At 42.3% G+C, this 20,266-nt stretch overlaps 1 protein-coding gene across 1 annotated transcript in view; it reads left to right on the forward strand.

Annotated features, from left to right (window-relative positions):
- Positions 1-6,117: 6,117 nt before the first annotated feature.
- The window catches only part of mgat5b (alpha-1,6-mannosylglycoprotein 6-beta-N-acetylglucosaminyltransferase B), a 1,185,562-nt gene continuing 1,171,413 nt past the window's right edge, over positions 6,118-20,266 (forward strand). Inside the window, exons 1-2 of the mRNA XM_078570583.1 lie at positions 6,118-6,200; positions 8,058-8,165. Of these exons, the coding sequence (XP_078426709.1) occupies positions 6,118-6,200; positions 8,058-8,165 (191 nt within the window). The remainder of the gene's footprint in view (positions 6,201-8,057; positions 8,166-20,266) is intronic.

Here is a 20,266-nt window from a genome sequence, read left to right on the forward strand (position 1 = left end):
CGGGACAGCGTTTATCCCCTCAGCATTTCCCTGTGCGTGCTCATCTGTGGACTCACTGCTGGACTCATCATGTGCAGCCACGGCCACTGCGTCTATGTCTTCATTGTCCACTGCGTCCCCCCTTTCCAGTGCAAGATTGTGGAGAGCGCAGCATGCAACCACTATCACCAAGACGTGATTTGGGGGGTACTGGAGTGCGCCCTTTGAGTGGTCCAGGCAACGGAAGCGCATCTTGAGAAGACTGATTATTCTCTCCACCATGCCCTTGTGGTGCCGTGGCTCCTATTGTAGCGCTGCTCAGCTTCTGTTCTTGGATGGCGGAGAGACGTCATGAGCCACCTTCTGAGGGGATAGCCCTTGTCACCCAGCAGCCAACCATCCAGCCGGGCTGGAGCACTGAAGAGCCCCAGCACCTGGGAGTGTCTGAGGATGTAGGCGTTGTGGGAGCTGTCTGGGTACCTTGCACAGACTTGCAGAATCTGCATCCTGTGATCACACATTATCTGCACGTTTATGGAGTGGAAGCCCTTCCTGTTGACAAAGGCACCAGGCTCACCTGCTGGCGCCTTGATGGCCACATGTGTACAGACTATAGCAGCCTGGACAGGGGGGAAGCCAGCAATGGCCGCGAAGCCCCTGGCAGCGGAAGTGGATGAAGGTCAATGCACGCCTGAACAGAGCGTCTGTCACCTGCTTGACACTGCAAAGATCACCCAGCGACCCCTGAAAGGAGCCAGAGGCATAGAAGTTGAGGGCAGCTGTGACCTTTAGAGCCACTGGCATGGGGTGTCCGCCCACATAGTTAGGGGATATCTCAGGTCCAATCATCTGACAGATATTGTTGACTGTCTCCCTTGAGAGATGGAGCCTCCTTCGGCACTGCATCTCAGACATATTGAGGTAACTGCTTCGCTGCCTGTATAACCTGGCAGTAGGATAGTGGCATCTTCTGCGGCCCCTTCTGACTTGGGCTACGTCTTGGCCCTGCACCCCTTGTGCCTGCACCTGTCCTCCCAAAGGTAACTCCCCTGGAGGCTGATTGACTCCAGGCCACCTCTCCCTTTCTTGCCCTCCCTTCCTCCTCAGAGGAGCTGCCTCCAGTGGACAGATCAGCTCCCATACCCAGGCTAAGGGAAGGCTTCCTGAAACATGCAGGCCCAGAAAAGATTCCTCACTGCAGAGCGCTGACCTGAAGGTTAAGAGTCCAGAAAAAGCAGCTGGAATTTGTACTGAAGTACTGCAGATCACACAGGCAAGTTTGAAAAACTTTCAACAATAAATACTTCACCGAGCAGATTCGCGACCCCACTGAGCCCGCATATCCTGCCCGTGGTTGAGGTTAATACAAATGTCTCCTACCTGCCTGCCTGTTGTGCCCATGCGCCGACCCAAAGATCGCACAAGCGCCGAAAAATCTGCATCAGTTGAAGACTAAAGGGCCTTAAGTGGCCCGTTAATTATTGGTGGGCGCGTGTCGGACTTCATCGCGCACCCGCCCAGCGAAATATTGTGATGGCGCTCGGTGACGTCGGGACGCTCGCCCGATGTCACTGTGCATCATTTTACACACGGACGTGCGGGGCCTGCCCCCTGCACACTAAATGGAAAATTCTGCCCCATGGGTTGAAAGATGGGCCCTAATTTTAGCGACATATGAATACACTTTCGTACATAGACCAGGGATTCATAAAGCCAGTGCCGATGCCTTAGGTCGCCTTCCTTTGCAAGAGAACAATGAACATGTCCCAGTTCCCCAAGAAATCGTATTAGTGATGAATTCCCTGGATTCCTCACCAGCCTGTGCCAGGCACATAAGAAACTGGACGAATTGTGATCCAGTCGTGCCTCGAGTGAGAGACCAAGTGTTAAATGGATGGTCTCAGGAACCAGTCCCTGATGATTTGAAGCCATTTTTTGACCGAAGACACGAAATGAGCAGTCAATATGGTATCCTATTATAGGGTGCGCGAAGTTATCTTTGGTGGCCAAGAATGGATGGCGATATTGAGAAGGTGGTTAAACACTGTGTGCAATGCCAACAGCTACAGAAGTTGCCGATGGCAGCCCCATTACACCCATGGGAGTGGCCTGTTAGACCCTGGGTGAGATTGCACATAGATTAACCCAGTCCTTTTCTTGGAACCATGTTTCTACTGATTATAGATGCTCATTCCAAGTGGTTAGACATATATGAGGTTAAGTCGCCGATGTCAGGCGCTACTATAGAAAGATTACGCTGAAGCTTTTCTATCTATGGATTGTCAGAAGTAATCATCTCAGATAATGGTACTGTGTTTACTAGCACTGAATTTCAAAGGTTTGTCAGTCTAAATGGTATCAACCATGTAAAGACTGCACCATACCATCCGTCATCTAACAGACTGGCGGAAAAAGCAATACAAATTTATAGGGCAGGGATGAAGAAGGTGAATTATTGGAAACTAAACTTGCTTGTTTCCTATTTCACTACAGAACAAACCCCCACAACACGACAGGAGCAACACCTGAAGAGTTACTGATGAGGTGCTGTCTTCGAACAAGACTAAGCCTGATACTTCTCAATTTGGAGGGGAAAGTGGAGAAAAGTCAAAGGAACCAAAAAGCGACTCATGATTTACAAAGTCGTGAGTGACAATTTACTGTGGGTGAAGCAGTATATGTAAGGAATTTGATGGAGGACCGAAGTGGTTACCTGGTAAAGTAAGCTCTGTGACCGGACTGTTGTCATACCATGTAGGAGTGGAGGGCCGGATCTCCCATAAGTACATGGATCATTTAAGAAGAAGGGAGATACCCCAACAAAATGATGTTTCACCTGTGACCATTGCTGAACCTGTGGTTCCTGTTGAAGTTGCTCAACCAAGGATCGACATGCCAGATGTCTCTGTCGGAGTGAATAACAATGAACTGCCTGTGCCTAATGAGGAAGCTGATGTTATTGCGGTTCCAGAGACTGTGGTTCCTGCCAAAGATTTGGAAGTTATGGAGCTACGATGTTCCACACAGAGCAGGAAACCACCTGAATGACTGAACTTATAATTTCATGACCTATGTAAATATTGTAATGTCACGAGATGAGTATCCTTGTAAATACAAAATGTACAGAAAAGTTAAAGGGGGAGAAATGTAGTAATTATAATTTTGATAAATTTAAGAATAATCCTGTGTTGTAAGATCACATGATCTGTGTAAACCAATCTGTTTGCAGCATGGGGAACTTCTAGGAGGGATTTCCTCTTTAGTTATAGAATTAGGTGCACACATGTAGCTGCTGCTGCTGTCTTGTAAATAAAGTTCAATGTTTCCACCAAGAAAAGTTGCCTGGAAAATCAACTCTATAACATGAGTTTTATTTCACCTTTGTTGAGATAAATATGTGTCTGAAGTGTACTGTGTCTGCTGCTTCATGATGTATTAGGGTTGTCAACTATTTCTGGAGTTTGATCACATGATACATGACCACGTGACATGATCACCCGACATCTGCAAATTTTAAACAAAAACAGAATTACCTGGAAAAACTCAGCAGGTCTGGCAGCATCGGTGGAGAAGAAATCAGTTAATGTTTCGAGCCTTCACGGCCCTTGAAGGCTCGAAACGTTAACTGATTTCTTCTCCACCGATGCTGCCAGACCTGCTGAGTTTTTCCAGGTAATTCTGTTTTTGTTTTGGATTTCCAGCATCCGCAGTAGCTTTTAGCTTTTTGTTTTTATATCTGCAAATTTTACTCCATTCACCATATAAGGTTAAATCACCTGTAGCTAGTATGTTTAGTTGTGGTTTCATGCCAGCAACTGTGTGAGAAGTTCCAAGAACCAAGAGGCCACCAGGGAACAAGTGAAGAAGAGAAAACTAGGATGGGGAAGGTGGGAAAATGAAGGTGGGGAAATTATTCACAAGGAGGAAACCAGAGGCGGGCGTAACTTTGATTTCACCACTAACTCTCCATATGGGGGCAAGAACAGAGCTGGTGCGTACGAAAATTCATTTTGCCAGCTGGCGTGCCAATTTGCGAGCACCATCCCTCCCACAGGCCATCTTTCCAGAGGCAGGATCGAGGGCAGATGGCCTTGCCTTCAAGAAATGGATAGCCAATTAAATAAGTGGCCACTTAAGGGAGGCCAACTGGAATTTTCTCCACAAAGTGTGGGGTCAGGATTTGCATTTGACCCTGACATCGGTTCTTGACCCAAAGCACTGCCCGCTTTCTCATTTGCTCCCAGATGTAACTCACCTGTATTACTTTCCTCTTCCATTTTGCTCTATGTAGCACGTACCTGCATTTTCAAAAAGGGCGACTTCTGCTTCATTCCTGCAGCAGGAATTCCAAATATTCTTCAGTGGGAGCAATTTTACCCATGTTTTCATCGATGGTTTGTTTGCAGAGCAAAAAATTGTCTCCTAATGAGGGCATAAAGCAAGCCCTTTAAGAACTGTTGGCTGCCTTGAAATTATTCTGCCCCAACTCTGTGCATATATTTTCCATTTGTAGGGACCCTCTTTTAATGAAGAGGAGGAATTGGCCCTTGTAAAATTCAATAAGCCTAGCCCTCCTTGCTGCCAACGTAAACACATACATATTACAAATAAGCTGATTTTTGTGGTCTCAAAAAATTGGAGCTTTGGCATTTATTTTTGAAGTGCCTCTCAGAAAACAAAGAAGTTCCACTCACTGACATGAGTCTACTCATGAGTCTAGATCTGAGCTTCACATAATCAAGGTGTAATATCGAAACTTTGCCACCTGTAAAACATAAAAACACACTGGTCATTTCTTTCATCCAAAAATCTACTTTTAAAATTAGAACTGTAGATTCCTCATTCAGGCCTATCCACTAGAGCTTCACACCAGCCCTGAAGTTCAGTGGCTGAACATTACTGCCATCTGCAGCTTGCTCAGCATCATTGGCAGCTGATAATGTAATGACAAATGCAATAGGCTGGCTACCGCATCTACTACTCTACCAAATCCATGACTATGCTAGGCTGGAGTGTGAACAATTATTTGAAGGATCATTTCCCCTTCCCAGTTTCGAGCAAGGACATAATAGAGATAGCATGAGGGTGAGTATGAACTGTGAGTTAAAATAATAAAAATGATATATAATATCAGATGTATATATAAAATATATGATAGGATCATTCCTTTAAAAAATCAAAATAGTGTTGTTTTCCTGCAACGAGAAGATTTTTATTGAAAGAAGTATAATAAAAGATAATGTTTTACATCAAATATGAATTGGAATTGCAGATTTTTTTCCTTTTGAAATTGTTGCTGTGAGCATTTATGGCATCCTGTTTTCTTGTGTTTTTCAGAATTTTAGCACTGTTCGTAATATAGAAAACACACAGTACCTGTTTAGGTAAGAACACATTGAGTTAAAATGTAAAGGGAACTAATGTACAAAAGAACTGCCCCCAGAACACTAGGTGATGCTGTAGCACTATTTTTGCATCAAGGTAATGCAACATCTCATGCTTTGTGAAAGAAATAAAGCAGCTATGATAGAGAGGCTGATGCATTCTAGCTATCCTGGTTGGATTGTGATCTGTCAGTCAGCCTCTTATCCCCAACCCTAATCATTTGTCCAAAGGGTTGATTGCCGAGGTTGTTGGTGGCTGCTTGTATTAGATCTGGCGGTGGAGCAAAAATCAGTATGATTCTCACCCCGGGGGACTCTGAGGATGCCCTGCCTAAGTGTGTCAATGCAATAGTCATATGGCTGTGAATAGCAGCAAGCCCTAACCATGAGAGGAGGAAACCTTCAAGCAACTAAAGTGTTTTTACCTGCAGTCTCCTTGACTCTTGTTTAGCCGTTAATTTTGGCTATCTTCGGCATCTTGTATTCATCACTACTTCCTGAAAAAGTCACCATAAAGCTAGGAGCAGCATCACTTCAGCTTGAACAAGGACTCACTCAGGAGATGGGAAAGCTGGCAAATTCATTTTAAAACAGCAAATCAAAAGTTGTGGATGGATTTTATTTGCTTTGACCTGTAACATCTCCTGATGTCTTCTAATTCTGTAGTATAGACAAAGTCGGATATTGAATAATTAAATAATTTGACATTAGACAAGTTTAGGTTAGATAATATTTATGTTTCTCAGACAGAAAGATGTTTTTGCTTTCAAAAAATTCTACAAATTCAGATGGTAAGATAATGGTGAGAAGGTTCCTTGTCACATTAAGGCCTTTCAGGTAAGTTTATCTTCAAGTTTTTTATTCAATTGCATCTGTGAAATTATTTTGCATTGTTTACAGGTGATTGATGTGGCTAATGTGGAACTCTTGTGTTCACACTTTAACCTCATTGTAACTGCTGCTGTTCTGTATTGCGTTGTTATGAATTTTGGTTCATGTTTTTCATTTTATAATAAGGAAAGATCTCTATGCTAGCAAACCCCCCAGTGTTTATGTCAGTAATGTTCTGGGACCACCCTGAACCGAATGGTGCTTTCTATTGAGTATTGTAATTGGGCTTGAGACGAGATTAAGAGGGACACGTGAGACATTCTTCTTCATGTTTTTCTTTCATGGAAAGTTACATTTAAAACATAAAGGGCAAGGTGTGGAGTTGTGGCTGAAGGGTGGGGGCAGCAGGAGCCAGGTAGTTGGCTAATCACACTGGGATCACCCACCTTCCCACTATGAGCTGCTGTTTGCCTTTCAGAACACATTCTGTAGTGATTGATCTTGTTTTTGTGGGCAATTTCCATGGGGTGATGGCATTAAGCACATGTTCAGGGAGGTTGGAGGTGGGGTAGGGGGATATAGTGTAGTGGCAAGTTGCTTGATGTTTACCTAGTACCATTCAAAAAAAGCAACACAAATCTATAAAATACTAGTGTATGAAATGTCATGTAAATATGTAAACCGATAGTCTTTCATAAATAATTAAAGATAAATGGATACATTTTAAAATGTTGTTTGTAATTACATTAATATTAATTGCAGCTATTCGTAGGGCAAAGCCAGAATTATTTCTTAAACTGGTGAACTTTATGAAGGATTAGATTGTTCCTGGATTGCAAATTCACTCCATTGAGCTTGGGGAATGTATTGGAAAAGAATACTCTAGAGTGTGACCTATTATGTTTACTAGACATTTCTGTTTCTGCATGTTATTATTAAATAAGATGACATGTTTAACAATGTTGAAATGGTATAGAAAATGGAATGTGTTTCATTGTTGACAAATATGCAGGAGTAATCCTGACTGTTAATGCTAAAAACTGAGAATTGTGGATTTAAGAATTGTTTTTAGGGAAAATATTTCAAAAATCATAATATAAAAATAAGAGAGTGTTGCTGTACCTTTTCCTGACTCACGGTTTCAGTTACTCAATACGTACACATTCTTTAAGAGCTAGACTTGATCTTCTTTCATTGGCAACATGTGGTACAATGGCAAAAGTAATAGGATCACTGTTATATCTGTTACTATGCCTACCCTAGGATGACTCTGGTATATGTCAGAATAAATAATTTGGGAATGTGCTTCTACACAATCTCCCTCTTGTTTTAAATTATTCACCTGCTTCATCTCCTGCCTGAAAACTAACAATGAAATGAAGGGCAAGGCTAGAATGAAACTAAGCCCAAGTATTGATTGAATAAAATGTTATTGTTCCTTTTAAGGCTTGTATCGAACATAAAATAAAATGATAAATTGTGCTTTCTTTAAATCTGTTACTATTAACAGTTGTCATCTCAGATATGTCATACAAACCATTACGATTTAGTACACGTGTTTAGATGGAAGTCCAATGTCTGTTACTCTTAATACAGTATGCTGTTCAGCATGTCACACAATACATCTATGTTGTTGCATCTGATTATTTACTATTTTTCAATTGGAATGAAGTTTGTCGTGCATTTAAACAAATATTCAAAGTGTGCAAATTAATAAAACAAAATTGTAAATTGCTATAACATAACATATATGAATAAGCAATTATACAATATAGAACTCATATTTTGAGTAATCACATAAGTAAGTGAACTATAAGACATAAACCAGTATTTTAGTGTGACTTACTTTCTGCTTGATTCTAGGATATTTGTGGCTGGGATTGGATTCTTCACCCTCTGTTTCATAATGACCTCCTTTGGTGGACAGTTTTCTGGCAAGAGAGTGGGGGACTCACCTTTCGGCATTAGACAGTTAGGCATCAAATCTGAAGGTAAATGCTGATTTATGTTACCATTACAGATTAATTTATTCAATGCTATTCATTACTGATAAAGTTGAAGGATATTGGGCACCGGCTATTCTCTAAACTTGTGTAAAGCCAGAGTCATCGAAAGCTAAAAACTTGTTTTAGTTCCTGTCATGGACTTTTATTTCTAATTGCAAGCCATATTATAACATTTTTAGGCTGGTGTCTTACATGTCACAGCTGTAAGTGAAATCCGTAGTATTGAGTTGCACTCCTACTACTGCATTGATGTATCCACTTCACATCAATGTGAAAGTAACTGTATAATTGCTCCCTTATACTTATCTGTTAATTATTTGCCTTAATGATTGATATGAGGTGCCCAATTCCATGTACATTCTTCAGTATGCTGATCCAATATCTTTAGCCATGGAAACAGTTTGAATCTTAACAGTGGGCTAATCAATAGGTTGCATGGCATTAAGGCCTAAATGAACCTGACCACAACAGTTGATGTTCTGACCTGGTGTCATGTATACACCTCTGCTGAAACTCTATTTTTGCATTTCAAAATGTTTTTCAATTGCAGCCTACTGTCACTGTGACATTTTCCAAATTTACAATGTTCCAAGAAAATTTTGTCCATCAAAGTTTACCACTGACATTTTAGATGCTGGGTGTTGGCCTATGACTATATGAATCTAATGCTGTCTGACATTACGATAAATTATGCAGAGGTTTGAGGGATGCTTTTCATAGTGTTTGAGAAATCAAACCCTTTTCAATTTTATCTGTTTGAAATGTCATTGGCCTTTCCCATTTTCCCAGATCACTTTTGCTGTTATATGCAAAGTATATTTTTGTCTTGCTACCATTATTATATCTCTCAATGCCTGAAAGAAAAGAATTAAGCCCCAGAAGAAAATCTGAACACCAATATCATTAAAAATATTACACCAATGTTTCAAAACTGTAAGCTAACCTTAGAATTCAAATGATGGTTGCAAGCTAGTTTATGATGCTATTTGATCACTTAATTAGATATCCTCCTTACACTAACTAAGGAGATTTATTATTTTCTATATTACCAGCATCACCAGGAAATAAGAAGCATTAGATTTACTGCTAAAGGTATAAACTGTGCCAGTGACAACAATTGTTGGGGAACTTCCTTTTATGCAATCAAATATTGCAGCATCAAAATTATTATGCAAGATCTGAAGGGGAATTTATATGAATTTTCCAAAATAAGAATGTTTAAGCAGTAGAAATATTTTTCTAAAATTATGAGGATTGTACCTAACTACATCATTAAATATCATGCACATCCTGTAGGAATAACTTACTTGCTCTTGCAATTTCCATTTTCAGGACAGTTCCTGTCCTGCTATTTCCTCATATGTACCTGTTAATTTCAGAAATATAGTTATTAATTGCACTTACCTTTCATTGAATCCTCCCAGTATCAGTTCAAAATAGTTTGTATTTTGTTGCTGTTCTTCACAATGCCACCCGCCTGAGAGCTATGAAATTGGATCCCGCGTCTGATGTAAAATTTTGCCCCCGTGTCAAATTCTGAATCCTTCCGTCTTGTAGGCTGCGCACTGCTCTGTATTCTTATATCATGCTGTTGCCTGTCCTTTCTTGTCACTTGCACTCTCCTGGCATCAGTGCCCATGTCTTTCCTTCTGTTCTCATTCTAAGATCTGGTTGTGACTAGGAAACGCGTTTAAGACATTTATCATTGAATCACAGAATGATACGACTGGGGGAAATGGGTTCAATCCCCAAAAGGCCATTTAGGGCATTCTTTTTTTAAAAATTCTTTCATGGGATGTGAGTGCCGCTGGCTAGGCCAGCATTTATTGCCCATCCCTTATTGCCCTGGAGGAGGTCGTGGTCAGCCACCTTTTGAACCCGTGCAGTCCAAGTTGTGTAGATACACTCACAGTGCTGTTAGGGAGAGAGTTCTAGAATTTTGGCCCAGCGACAATGAAGGAATAATGATATAATTCCAAGTAAGGATGGTGTGTGGCTTGGCGAGGAACTTGCAGGTGGTGGTGCTCCCATGTATCTGCTGCCCTTGTCCTTCTAAGTGGTAGAGGTCATGGGATTGGAAATTGCTGTCAAAGGAGCTTCTGTGAGTTGCTGCACTGCATCTTGTAGGTGGTACACACTGCTGCCACTCTGTGTGGGAGTAAATGTTGAAGATGGTGGATGGGGTGCCAGTCAAGCAGGCTACTTGTCCTGGATGGTGTCAAGCTTCTTGAGTGTTCCCGAAGCTGCATTCATCCAGGCAAGTGTACAGCATCACACTCCTGACTTGTGCCTTGTGGATGGTGGCTTGGCTTTGGGGAGTCAGGAGGTGAGTTACTCGCCACAGAATTCCCAACCTCTGACCTGCTCTTGTAGCCACAGTATTTATATGGCTAGTCCAGTTCAGTTTCTGGTCAATGGTAACCCCCAGAATCTTGATAGTAGGGAACTTAGCAATGGTGATGCCATTGAATGTCAAGGGGAGAGTTGGATTTTCTCTTATTGGAATTGGTCATTGCCTGGCACTTGTGTTACTTGCCACTTACCAACTCAAGCCTGAATGTTGTCCAGGTCTTGCTACATATGTGCATGGACAGCTTCAGTATCTGAGGCGTCGTGAATGGTGCTGAACATTATGCAATCATCAGCAAATATCCCCACTTCTGACCTCACGATAGAGGGAAGGTGTTTGATGAAGCAGCTAAAGATAGTTGTGCCTAGGATACTGCCCTGAGGAACTTCTGCAGTGATGTCCTGGGACTGAGATAATTGTCCTCCAACAACCACAACCATCTTCTTTTCTGCTAGATATGACTCCCATTAGTGGAAAGTTTCCCCCTTATTGCCATTGACTCCAGTTTTGCTCGGGCTCCTTCATGCCATACTCGGTCAAATGATGCCTGGATGTCAAGGGCAGTCACTCTCACCTCACTTCTTGAGTTCAACTCTTTTGTCCATGTTTGGACAAAGGCTGTAATGAGGTCAGGAGCTGAGTGGTCCTGGCGGAACCCAAACAGAGGATCAGTTAGCAGGTTATTGCTGAGTAAGTGCCACTTGATAGCACTGTTGATGACACTTTCCATCATTTTGTTGATGATCGAGAGAAGACTGAAGGAGTGATAAATGGCTGGGCTGGACTTAACCTACTTTTTATGGACAGGACATAACTGGGCAATTTTCCATATTACTGGGTGGATGCCAGTGCTGTAGCTGTACTGAAGCAGCTTGGCTAAGGTTGCAGCTAGTTCTGGAGTACAAGTCTTCAGCTATAATGCCGGAATGTTGCCAGGGCCCATAGCCTTTGCAGTATCCAGTGCCTTCAGCTGTTTCTTGGTATTACATGGAGTGAATCGAAGTGGCTGAAGACCGGCATCTGTGAAGCTGGGCTCCTCAGGAGGAGGCCAAGATGGATCATTCACTTCTGGCTGAAGAGCGTTGCAAATGCTTCAGCCCTGTCTTTTGCATTGATGTGCTGGCTCCCCATCATTGAGGATGGGGATATTTGTGGAGCCTCCTCCTCCTGTTAGTTGTTTAATTTTCCACCACCATTCAGGACTGGATGTGGCAGGACTGCAAAACTTTGAGCTGATCTGTTGGTTGTGGGATCGCTTACCATGCTGCTTCTGCTGTTTGGCATGCAGGTAGTCCTGTGTTATAGCTTCACCAGGTTGACGCCTCATTTTTAGGTATGCCTGGTTCTGCTCCTGGCATGCCCGCCTACACTCTTTATTGACCAGGGTTGATGCCCCAGCTTAATGGTAATGGTAGAGTGGGGGATATGCCGGGCCATGAGACTACAGGCTGTGGTTGTATTCAATTCTGTTGCTGCTGATAGCCCACAGTGACCTATGGATGCCCAGTCTTGAGTTGCAAGATCTGTTCAAAATCTATCCCATTTAGCATGGTGGAAGTGCCACACAACATCCTGCCTTTGCTGGCTATTTGGTAAAGCTATCGAATTAATCCCATTCCCCTGTTCTATCGCCATTGCCCTGTAAACCTTTTCCTTCAAATGTGTATCCAATTCTTTTTTGAATGTCTGCTTCCAACACTGTTTCAGGTTGTGCATTCCAGATTGCAGCATAAACAATCTGTATAAACAGAAGTTTCTTCATGTCATCTCGGGTTCTTTTGCCATTACCTTAACTCTATGTCCTCTGGTTACTGACCCTTCTGCCACTGCCACCTATTCTTTCAAAATCATTCATCATTTTCAACGCCTCTATCAAATCTCTTCTTGACCTTCTCTACTTTAAGGAGAACAACCCTGGCTTCTCCAGTCTCTCCACACAACCGAAGTCCCTCATCCCTGCTACCATTTTAGTAAACCTCCTCCCTGCACCATCTCCAAGACATTGACATCCTTTCAAAAGTGTGATGCCAGAATTCAACATGATGCTCCAAGTGTGGCTTAAAAGGTGTTTTATAAAGGTTTGGCGCAACTTCCTTGGTTTAAAATGTTATTGCACTTAGATTAAAATATTAAAACATAGTAAATCTTTTAAACATTTTAAAACTGGTTCCTGAGTCACAGTATCAAATAGAACAGAAAGGTCTTTCTGTGGTTGCTGGCCATCATTCAAGAATAATCTTTCCTAGCACTGATCTAGGAAACCCATCTGATAGTTGTTTGGTAGTACAGAGCTTGAGTATTGCTGAAAAAAGATACATGTTGTTGAAGCTTTTCGTCTTGTACTCATTAGGACAATTTGCAAAAATACCAAATGCAAAGGAAACAGAAGAGAGTGCTGATTGCTTGGCAAGTGGACTCTGGTAGAAGCATTACCATGGAGAATGCACTAGTTAATGGATGACTGATAGTTAACTGCCAAGCTTTGTTTAAATTCAAACCAGACAAGTTGACCCTGATTGGTCAAGGCATTGCCCTGGAGAATGAGCCAGAGGAATGGCTGTTGTCTGTTTTGTTTAGTTGAAACAGGCGCAATGTGCATACATGTTCTTTCTGTCTGTGAGGAACTGGACCCTGTGTATTAATATATGTAGCTCTTTGCATGCACAAGTATCCCATACTGTGAGCCCGGCTGATAATTTTAAATTGATTACCAGCTTAATTCTAATGATTATCATTCGGGCTTGCAGTCTTGATGAGTATAAGATGAAAAGCTTCAACAGCATGTCTTTTTTCAGCCAGACCTATCTTAGTTACTTAAATTACATTTTTACTATAATGAGTGGTAATGTGCCAAATGAGAATATAACGCTAGGCTGGGCTTAATCTGTTATGCAAGTAGTCTACTCACAGTGATGTAGGCCCACTGATTTAGCATCAGTTTCAGAAAATCAGCCCTATCATTGAGCTAAGAAACATTTATACTGATGTTTTGAAGGTATTGAAAATCTGTTTAATATGCATTCAAACTGAGTGAGGCTGTCTTGTTGTGTGGTTTGGGGTCTAGATGGGGGTTTTGCGGATTTTCTATTCTCCCAAAGTATGCTGCTCAGGTCTGTAGTTTCTAAAAACCATTACTCTTCAGGTACAGCAAGTATTTACATATTTGGACCTCTTACACAAGGTTGGAGCTTCTCCTCCTTCCAGATCTCTCTTACTTCTCAGTCATCTGATCTGACATCATTATTACATCAGCATCATGTATGCTTCTGCTGTTAACCCTTTACTCTACATTGCCCCCAAGTCTTTGTCCCTATCTTATTTATATCCTTCTACAGCTGACCCCTCTTTTGAAAAAAAAGTCAGGGTGTTGTGCCAAATTTTCACTATATCTGTCAGATATATCACAATCAAGTGCCTGTTGTTTCTCGATACATAGTGTTACTTAGCATTTACAAACACAGAAACAGGCCATGGACCTAGTGCTTTACTTCTTTTTAAATCTGTAATGACAATGCAGCAACTATAGTCACAGCTTTCAACTATAGTTTATTTAGATTATTTGATTTTCTTACTGTCAATTCTATATTGTATTGAAGCTGCCTCTTTACTACTTTTCAAATTTTCCTTTTGAATGTGTCTTCTTATTCCTTACGGCAGAATCCATCGTTTCCTCTAATTCACACAAATTCCTATGCTTCCTGACCTTTCTGTATCTTCTTGCTTACCTGCAGCCGAATCATTCCTAACATTTTGTCTTTCTCTTATTCTCTGTTGTGTATTGCATTGAGGAAACTCAACATGTGGATTCGCTGCAGGCAGCTATTATTGAACAAACTTTATTTACACTTCCCCAATAAAACAGAGAGGGCAGCAGAGAGTACAGTATAACAAAATGCTCAGCTCTTGCACTATAATACTCCCTCCCTATCTAAAAAACTTATACATTAAAATATGAAATGGTATATGTACATAATTCCCAGAATATACAATATGACCAAATCAAGGTTAACAATATCTGAAAATTTAACGGATTGGATTGCATACTTATTTTTACTACAATCACAACTTAAACACATAAATAACCAATACTACCAAAGTAATTTACAAGTTTAAAAAAATGCATTATGTGTTTAACAAAAATGTTTCTAAATTATTTATTGTCAAATGATAATGTATTTCTTCTTCCTTCCTGGTGGTGGCGTGTTACAATTCACTTAGGGAGTCCGAGTTGCTGTGGCAACATACACTTTTACATGTATGTTATAGTCTGGAGCCACGGACACTAAAGGTAGAGGCTCCAATCCTTTTTCCATCATGTAACTGATCAGCAATCTCTCCCGCTCATATCATCCTCCATTGGCATGTGTTGGAAGGATTTGCAGGTTAATACTCAACCTCTTTGGCTGCATTGTAAATGTACCTTCCTTGGCCATCAAGCCCTGGGGCAGGATTTTCCACACACACCCGCCGCGGGATCTTCCGATCCCACTGCAAGTCAATGGACTTCTGGCTGGGGTGCCACCTTACCCGCGGCAGGTCCCGCCCGCAACGGGGCCGGAAAATCCCGGCCCTGGTGTGGGAGGTAGTGTCAGAAGTAGTGATGCTACCCATTGCCCGCAAGACCTCCATTCTTCCTTCTTGCATACTTTCAATTCACCTATCTAGCTTCTTTCTCTGTGGAGAGAGAAATAGAGTTAGCGTTTTGAGTCCAATGTGACTCTCCTTCAGAATCGAAGAAGAAGTTCCAAAGAAGAGTCATACTGGACTCAAAATGTTAACTCTGTTTCTCCACTTATGCAGCCTGATCTGATGAGCTTTTCCAACATTTTCTGTTGTTATTTCAGATTTCCAATATCTGCAGTATTTTGCTTTTATTTTAGTGGCTTCTTTCTCTTTCTGTCTGGGTCTCTCCTTCCGTTTCCACTTGCTTGACTCTGGTTTCTCAACATCTCTGACTGTGTCAAATCTGAACTTTGACTACCACCTTCACTCAATAGTTGAGACTGTAACATTTATTGATTTGCCTTAATCAAAGACCCTGGTTCACTTTGCTCTACTGGTGGATTCTGCACACCAATAAACTTTCAGTTTCTTTTTGACTTTCACTTTGGGCTATAGGTGGTTTCTCATGCTCTCCCTTTGTCAGATTTCCTTTTCACGCAAATCATCTGCATGACACTGATGGAGTCCCTCTCCAATCTTCACCAAATATGTGAATGCACCTAGTCTCTTTTCAACTCCAATCACATCCTTATCATCTTGGTGGTTTTTCACCATGATCTTCTGACTAGCACTGAACTGGTGTATCATGACTCATCTTCACTTTGTCTTACTCTGCTCTTACTTTGCTGTTGGCATCAGGTTTAAGCAAATTAAACCTTGTACTAAGAGCATGTTTAAACATTAACTCATAAGGTGAGTAACCTGCTCTAGACTGTGGGGTTGTTCTGTAAGAGAACAAAAAATTGTCTAGCCTCTGTCACAGAGAAACATGGGAATTACTGCCTTGGTTGTCACCTAGCAAATACTTCTGCAAAGACCTCAGTGGATCACCACCTTGATGAGATGGAGATGCTTGTGCACGCAATGATCCCTTGAATGATGCTGTCGGGAGCTCCTTGCTCCTGGTAGGGCCACCTATGGTGGCAAGGTCGCGGGAGGGAGGTACCAGACAAAGTGCGGTCCAGAAAGTCCTCAACAGCAGAACAGATGAAAGAAGACTGTGCGTTTCACTGGCTGTGAAGGTTGAAGAAGGCTGCAGCAGCAAGGTGGTCCCGGTCATTGTAGTTTGGCATGCAACCAAAATCTGACTACCACCTGTCAAGATTGTGTGGACGATGACAGCGCCCCAGGGTCACCACATTAAACAGTCACATGCAGGCCATTTGCAAAGTCTTGTGGTGATGGAGAATTGTCAACAGTGACGAGGGCCTGGGAGTCCCTCGTCAACCCAAGGACGCAAGTCAAGAAGGCATCATTCCAGCAGCTCAAGGCTGACACCCAAAGACAAATCTGGAAGATAAAAGGCACGTGGTGGGAAGAGAAAGCCCAGGAGAACTAACAATTTTTTTTTATTCATTCATGAGATGTGGGCATCGCTGGCTAGGCCAGCATTCATTGCCCATCCCTAATTGCTCTTGTTCAGAAGGCATTTTAAGAATTAACCACATTGCTGTGGGCCTGGAGTCACATGTAGGCCAGACCAGGTAAGGATGGCAGATTTCCTTCCCTACAGGCCATTAGTGAACCAGATAGGTTTGTATGAAAATTGGCAATGGTTTCATGGTCATCATCAGACTCTTAGAGCAGGATTCTTACCTCATCGGGCAGGTGGGGGGTCCAGGAGCGGCTGTGAAACCAAACGCCACCTGCGATCAGGCCCTGGCCGCGATTTCACACTGGCCGGCCAATTAACTGCCAGCCAGCATGAATCGCACGCGGAAACGCTCAGGGCTGCCTGGCCGGGGGGTGGGGGTGGGGGTGGGGAGGGCGGGGAGCGCGGTGGAGAAGGGTGACTGCAGAAGTCAGCGCAGACACGGGGGAGCATGCAGTGAAAGCTCCCTCAAGGCAGAGAACTGCCTCAGGGAGCTGAAGATTTCTAACATTCAAAATAAAGATTTTAAAATTAAGGTCTTCATGTCCCCTCATGTGACTCTGTCACATGAGCAGGGACATATTAAAAATGAGATTTAAAAATGTTTATTTTATTTTTAATTAACATCGGAAACCTTATCCCACCCATGGATAAGGTTTCTTCAAAAATCCAAAGACTGCTTTGCCTTTTTGCCCGCCTGCCAACCATAAGGTTGGACGGGCAGGGAAAAATTCAGTTTAATTAATTTATTAATTGGCTTAATAGCCCTCTTAATTGTCAGCGGGCATGCTGCTGACTCCCACATGTGCCCACTGGCCAAAATATCATGCGCTATTTCACACTTGTGAGTGTTGGGCATGTGCCCGCATGCTGAGCTGAAAATCCAGCCCTTAATTCCAGATTTATTTTAATTGAATTCAAATTTCACCATCTGCCATGGTGGGACTTGAACCCTGGTCCCCAGAGCATTAACCTGGGACTGTGGAACACTAGTCCAATGACAATATCATTATGCCACCATCTCCCCCCAATATGCTGACCATCATGACATGCGGAGCTCTTTTGAAGCCACCAGGGCCATTTATAGACCAAGGTCAAATGGGCAATATCCCATTAGCTCACAGGATGGTGCTTTTCTTCTTAAGGTTGACTATACCCTCTGTCAACACTGGAAAGAACATGTTCAACAACTCCTCAACCGTGAATCCACAATGGCAGCTGATACTCTCCAGGCTAAACTCCAGTATGCAGTGGTAGAATCCATGAGTGAACCACCATCAATGGGAGAGCTGGAACAAAAAATCAAATGAATGAAAAACAACTAAGCCTCGGGCCTTAAAGTGTTCTTGCTGAGATCTTCAAAGCTGGTGGGTTTTTGCTCACATCAGGACTCCATGTACTCATCCTATGGATTTGGGAGGAAAAAGAACTCCTGACACCTGACTTCAGGAATGTGACAATTATAAATACCTTCGAGAAGGGGGTAAATTAAAGAAGTGTAAACTATGCTGTGGAAATAATTGAGGCATTTCCCTCTTGTCCTTGGCAGGGAAAATCTTGATACACATTCTCCTAAATTGCTTACTTCCTGTGGCTGAGGAAATCCTCCCAGAGCAAGCCTGTGGCTTTAGACAACAAAAATGTTGGCAAGTCAACCAAATTCCTAGTGTACAGAGCAGTTGTTTTCACTCTCGCCTGCTGGCCACTGCCCAGAGTTCTATGGCAGTGGAGGCGGATTGAGGGCCTTATGTGGGCCCAAATTGGCAAATATATGATTATATATCGGGCAGCCTGGTGGGCGCCTAAGCACCCCCGTCACGTATTATGGGGACCAGGTCAGGGATGGATGAGAAGGCAATGGGCCAGTCACCCGACATATTTTATGTGCCCTCCCCGCCGAAAACACATCCGGCAGAGGGCTGTAAAGTTCAGACCCAGGCCCTACTAACTCGTGGGACATACAACTCCTTGTGCTCAAAGATCTGTGGGTCGAGAATTAGCCTGTTCACTCACATGAAGACACCTGGCAGAAATTGGTATCCGTGAGTAGACTTCACGCTTGAATAGAGGGACAGCCGATGTTGCTGAAAACTTTTGCAACTTCTGAAGATCTCTCCACAATCTGTACACTTCTTTCTACAGTGCCATTCAATGCTGGGTGATGTGGTGGTATTAGAGTCTATTTGATAACATTCTTACTCAGAAATATTTCGAATTCTTCTGAGATAAACTGTGGATATATATATATAATCTGGAACCAACACCTTTGACAACCAATAAATTGCACTTCGCAAAACCACAATAGCTTTAGCACTTGAGGTATTGGGCATAGACTCAACATTTGTCCACAGGCTATAGTTATTGACCAAAACAAGGTACTCTTTGCCTTCCATTTCAAAGAAATCAACATGTACTTGTTACCAAGGTTTTCGTGTGTTTGACCATGAAATGAATTGAACCTTGGTTGGATCATTTCTCATTCTGAGATAAAGGTTACATCTTTTTACCAACTCTTTGATATCTCAATCTACCTTTGGATACCAAAAATAGCTTCTTGCTACTGCTTTCATATAGACTATCCTAGTGTGCTATTGGTGAAGTTTCTCTAACAATCTCTCTCTAAATCTTAGTAGAATATTGACTCTTAAGCCCCATAGGAGACAGCCCTGACCTACATTCAGTTCACTTCCATGTGCAAAATAGTGCAATTTCGCATCATCACACTCTTTAGGCCAGACATAATTGAGCAGTTTACTGAGTGCCACATCCTTGTGAGTTTCTTTACTAATTTCGCTGGCAACACTGGCATGTCATTTGTGTGTAGGTAAAGAAATGCAGAGATAACCCTGTGGCTAGAAATGAATCAGTCTTCACAGGAAATCTCAAAAGAACCTCTGCATTAATAGGATTGTCAGGAAGATATAATAATTTTCATAATGTTATTGGAATTTATTGTAGAGTAATAGTGGGGTCTGTGTCTATGGCTAGGTTTGAAATGCTAAATAGGTAAACATGGGTGAAGTTTTAGAATGTGAGGCGTAAGGGGAATATTTGCATTTTTAAATAAACCAGAGTAGTTTGAATTCAAAGGAGAGAGTGAAATGTTACACCTATCCAGAAGAAGTTAAGAAACAGTGTGTTTATTCTTTCCAAAGATTACTGGTAAAATTAGTACTATGATAGATTTTTATTATTAGAGAGGTAAAGTCCAAAGACATAGGGCAGGATCTTGTGGTTGGCGAGCGGGGGCGGGGGTGGGGCCCGCTTGTGATGCGTGAAATGATGCAGGATGACATCGGGTGGAGCTCCCGACGTCACCCCGCGTCATTTCCATTTCCAGGTCGGCGGGGGCGCAGCCAAATCGGCTTCGCGCCCGCCAACCTGTCAACAGCCTATTAAGGCCATTGAGAAACTAATTAAAATCATTAATGGGCCTGTCCGTCCAACCTTAAGGTTGGCAGGCAGGCCGGGAGCCCTGGCGGGCTTCAGAAAAAGCATGAAACCTCATCCACAGGCTGGATGAGGTTTCATGAGGGTATTTAAATTTTAATAAAGGTTTCAGTTAAAGTTATGGACATGTCCCAACTCATGTGACAATGTCAGGGAAAATTTTCTATCATTT

This window comes from Cetorhinus maximus, chromosome 24 (genome assembly GCF_964194155.1).
Source record: "Cetorhinus maximus chromosome 24, sCetMax3.hap1.1, whole genome shotgun sequence".
Classification (NCBI taxonomy): domain Eukaryota; kingdom Metazoa; phylum Chordata; class Chondrichthyes; order Lamniformes; family Cetorhinidae; genus Cetorhinus; species Cetorhinus maximus.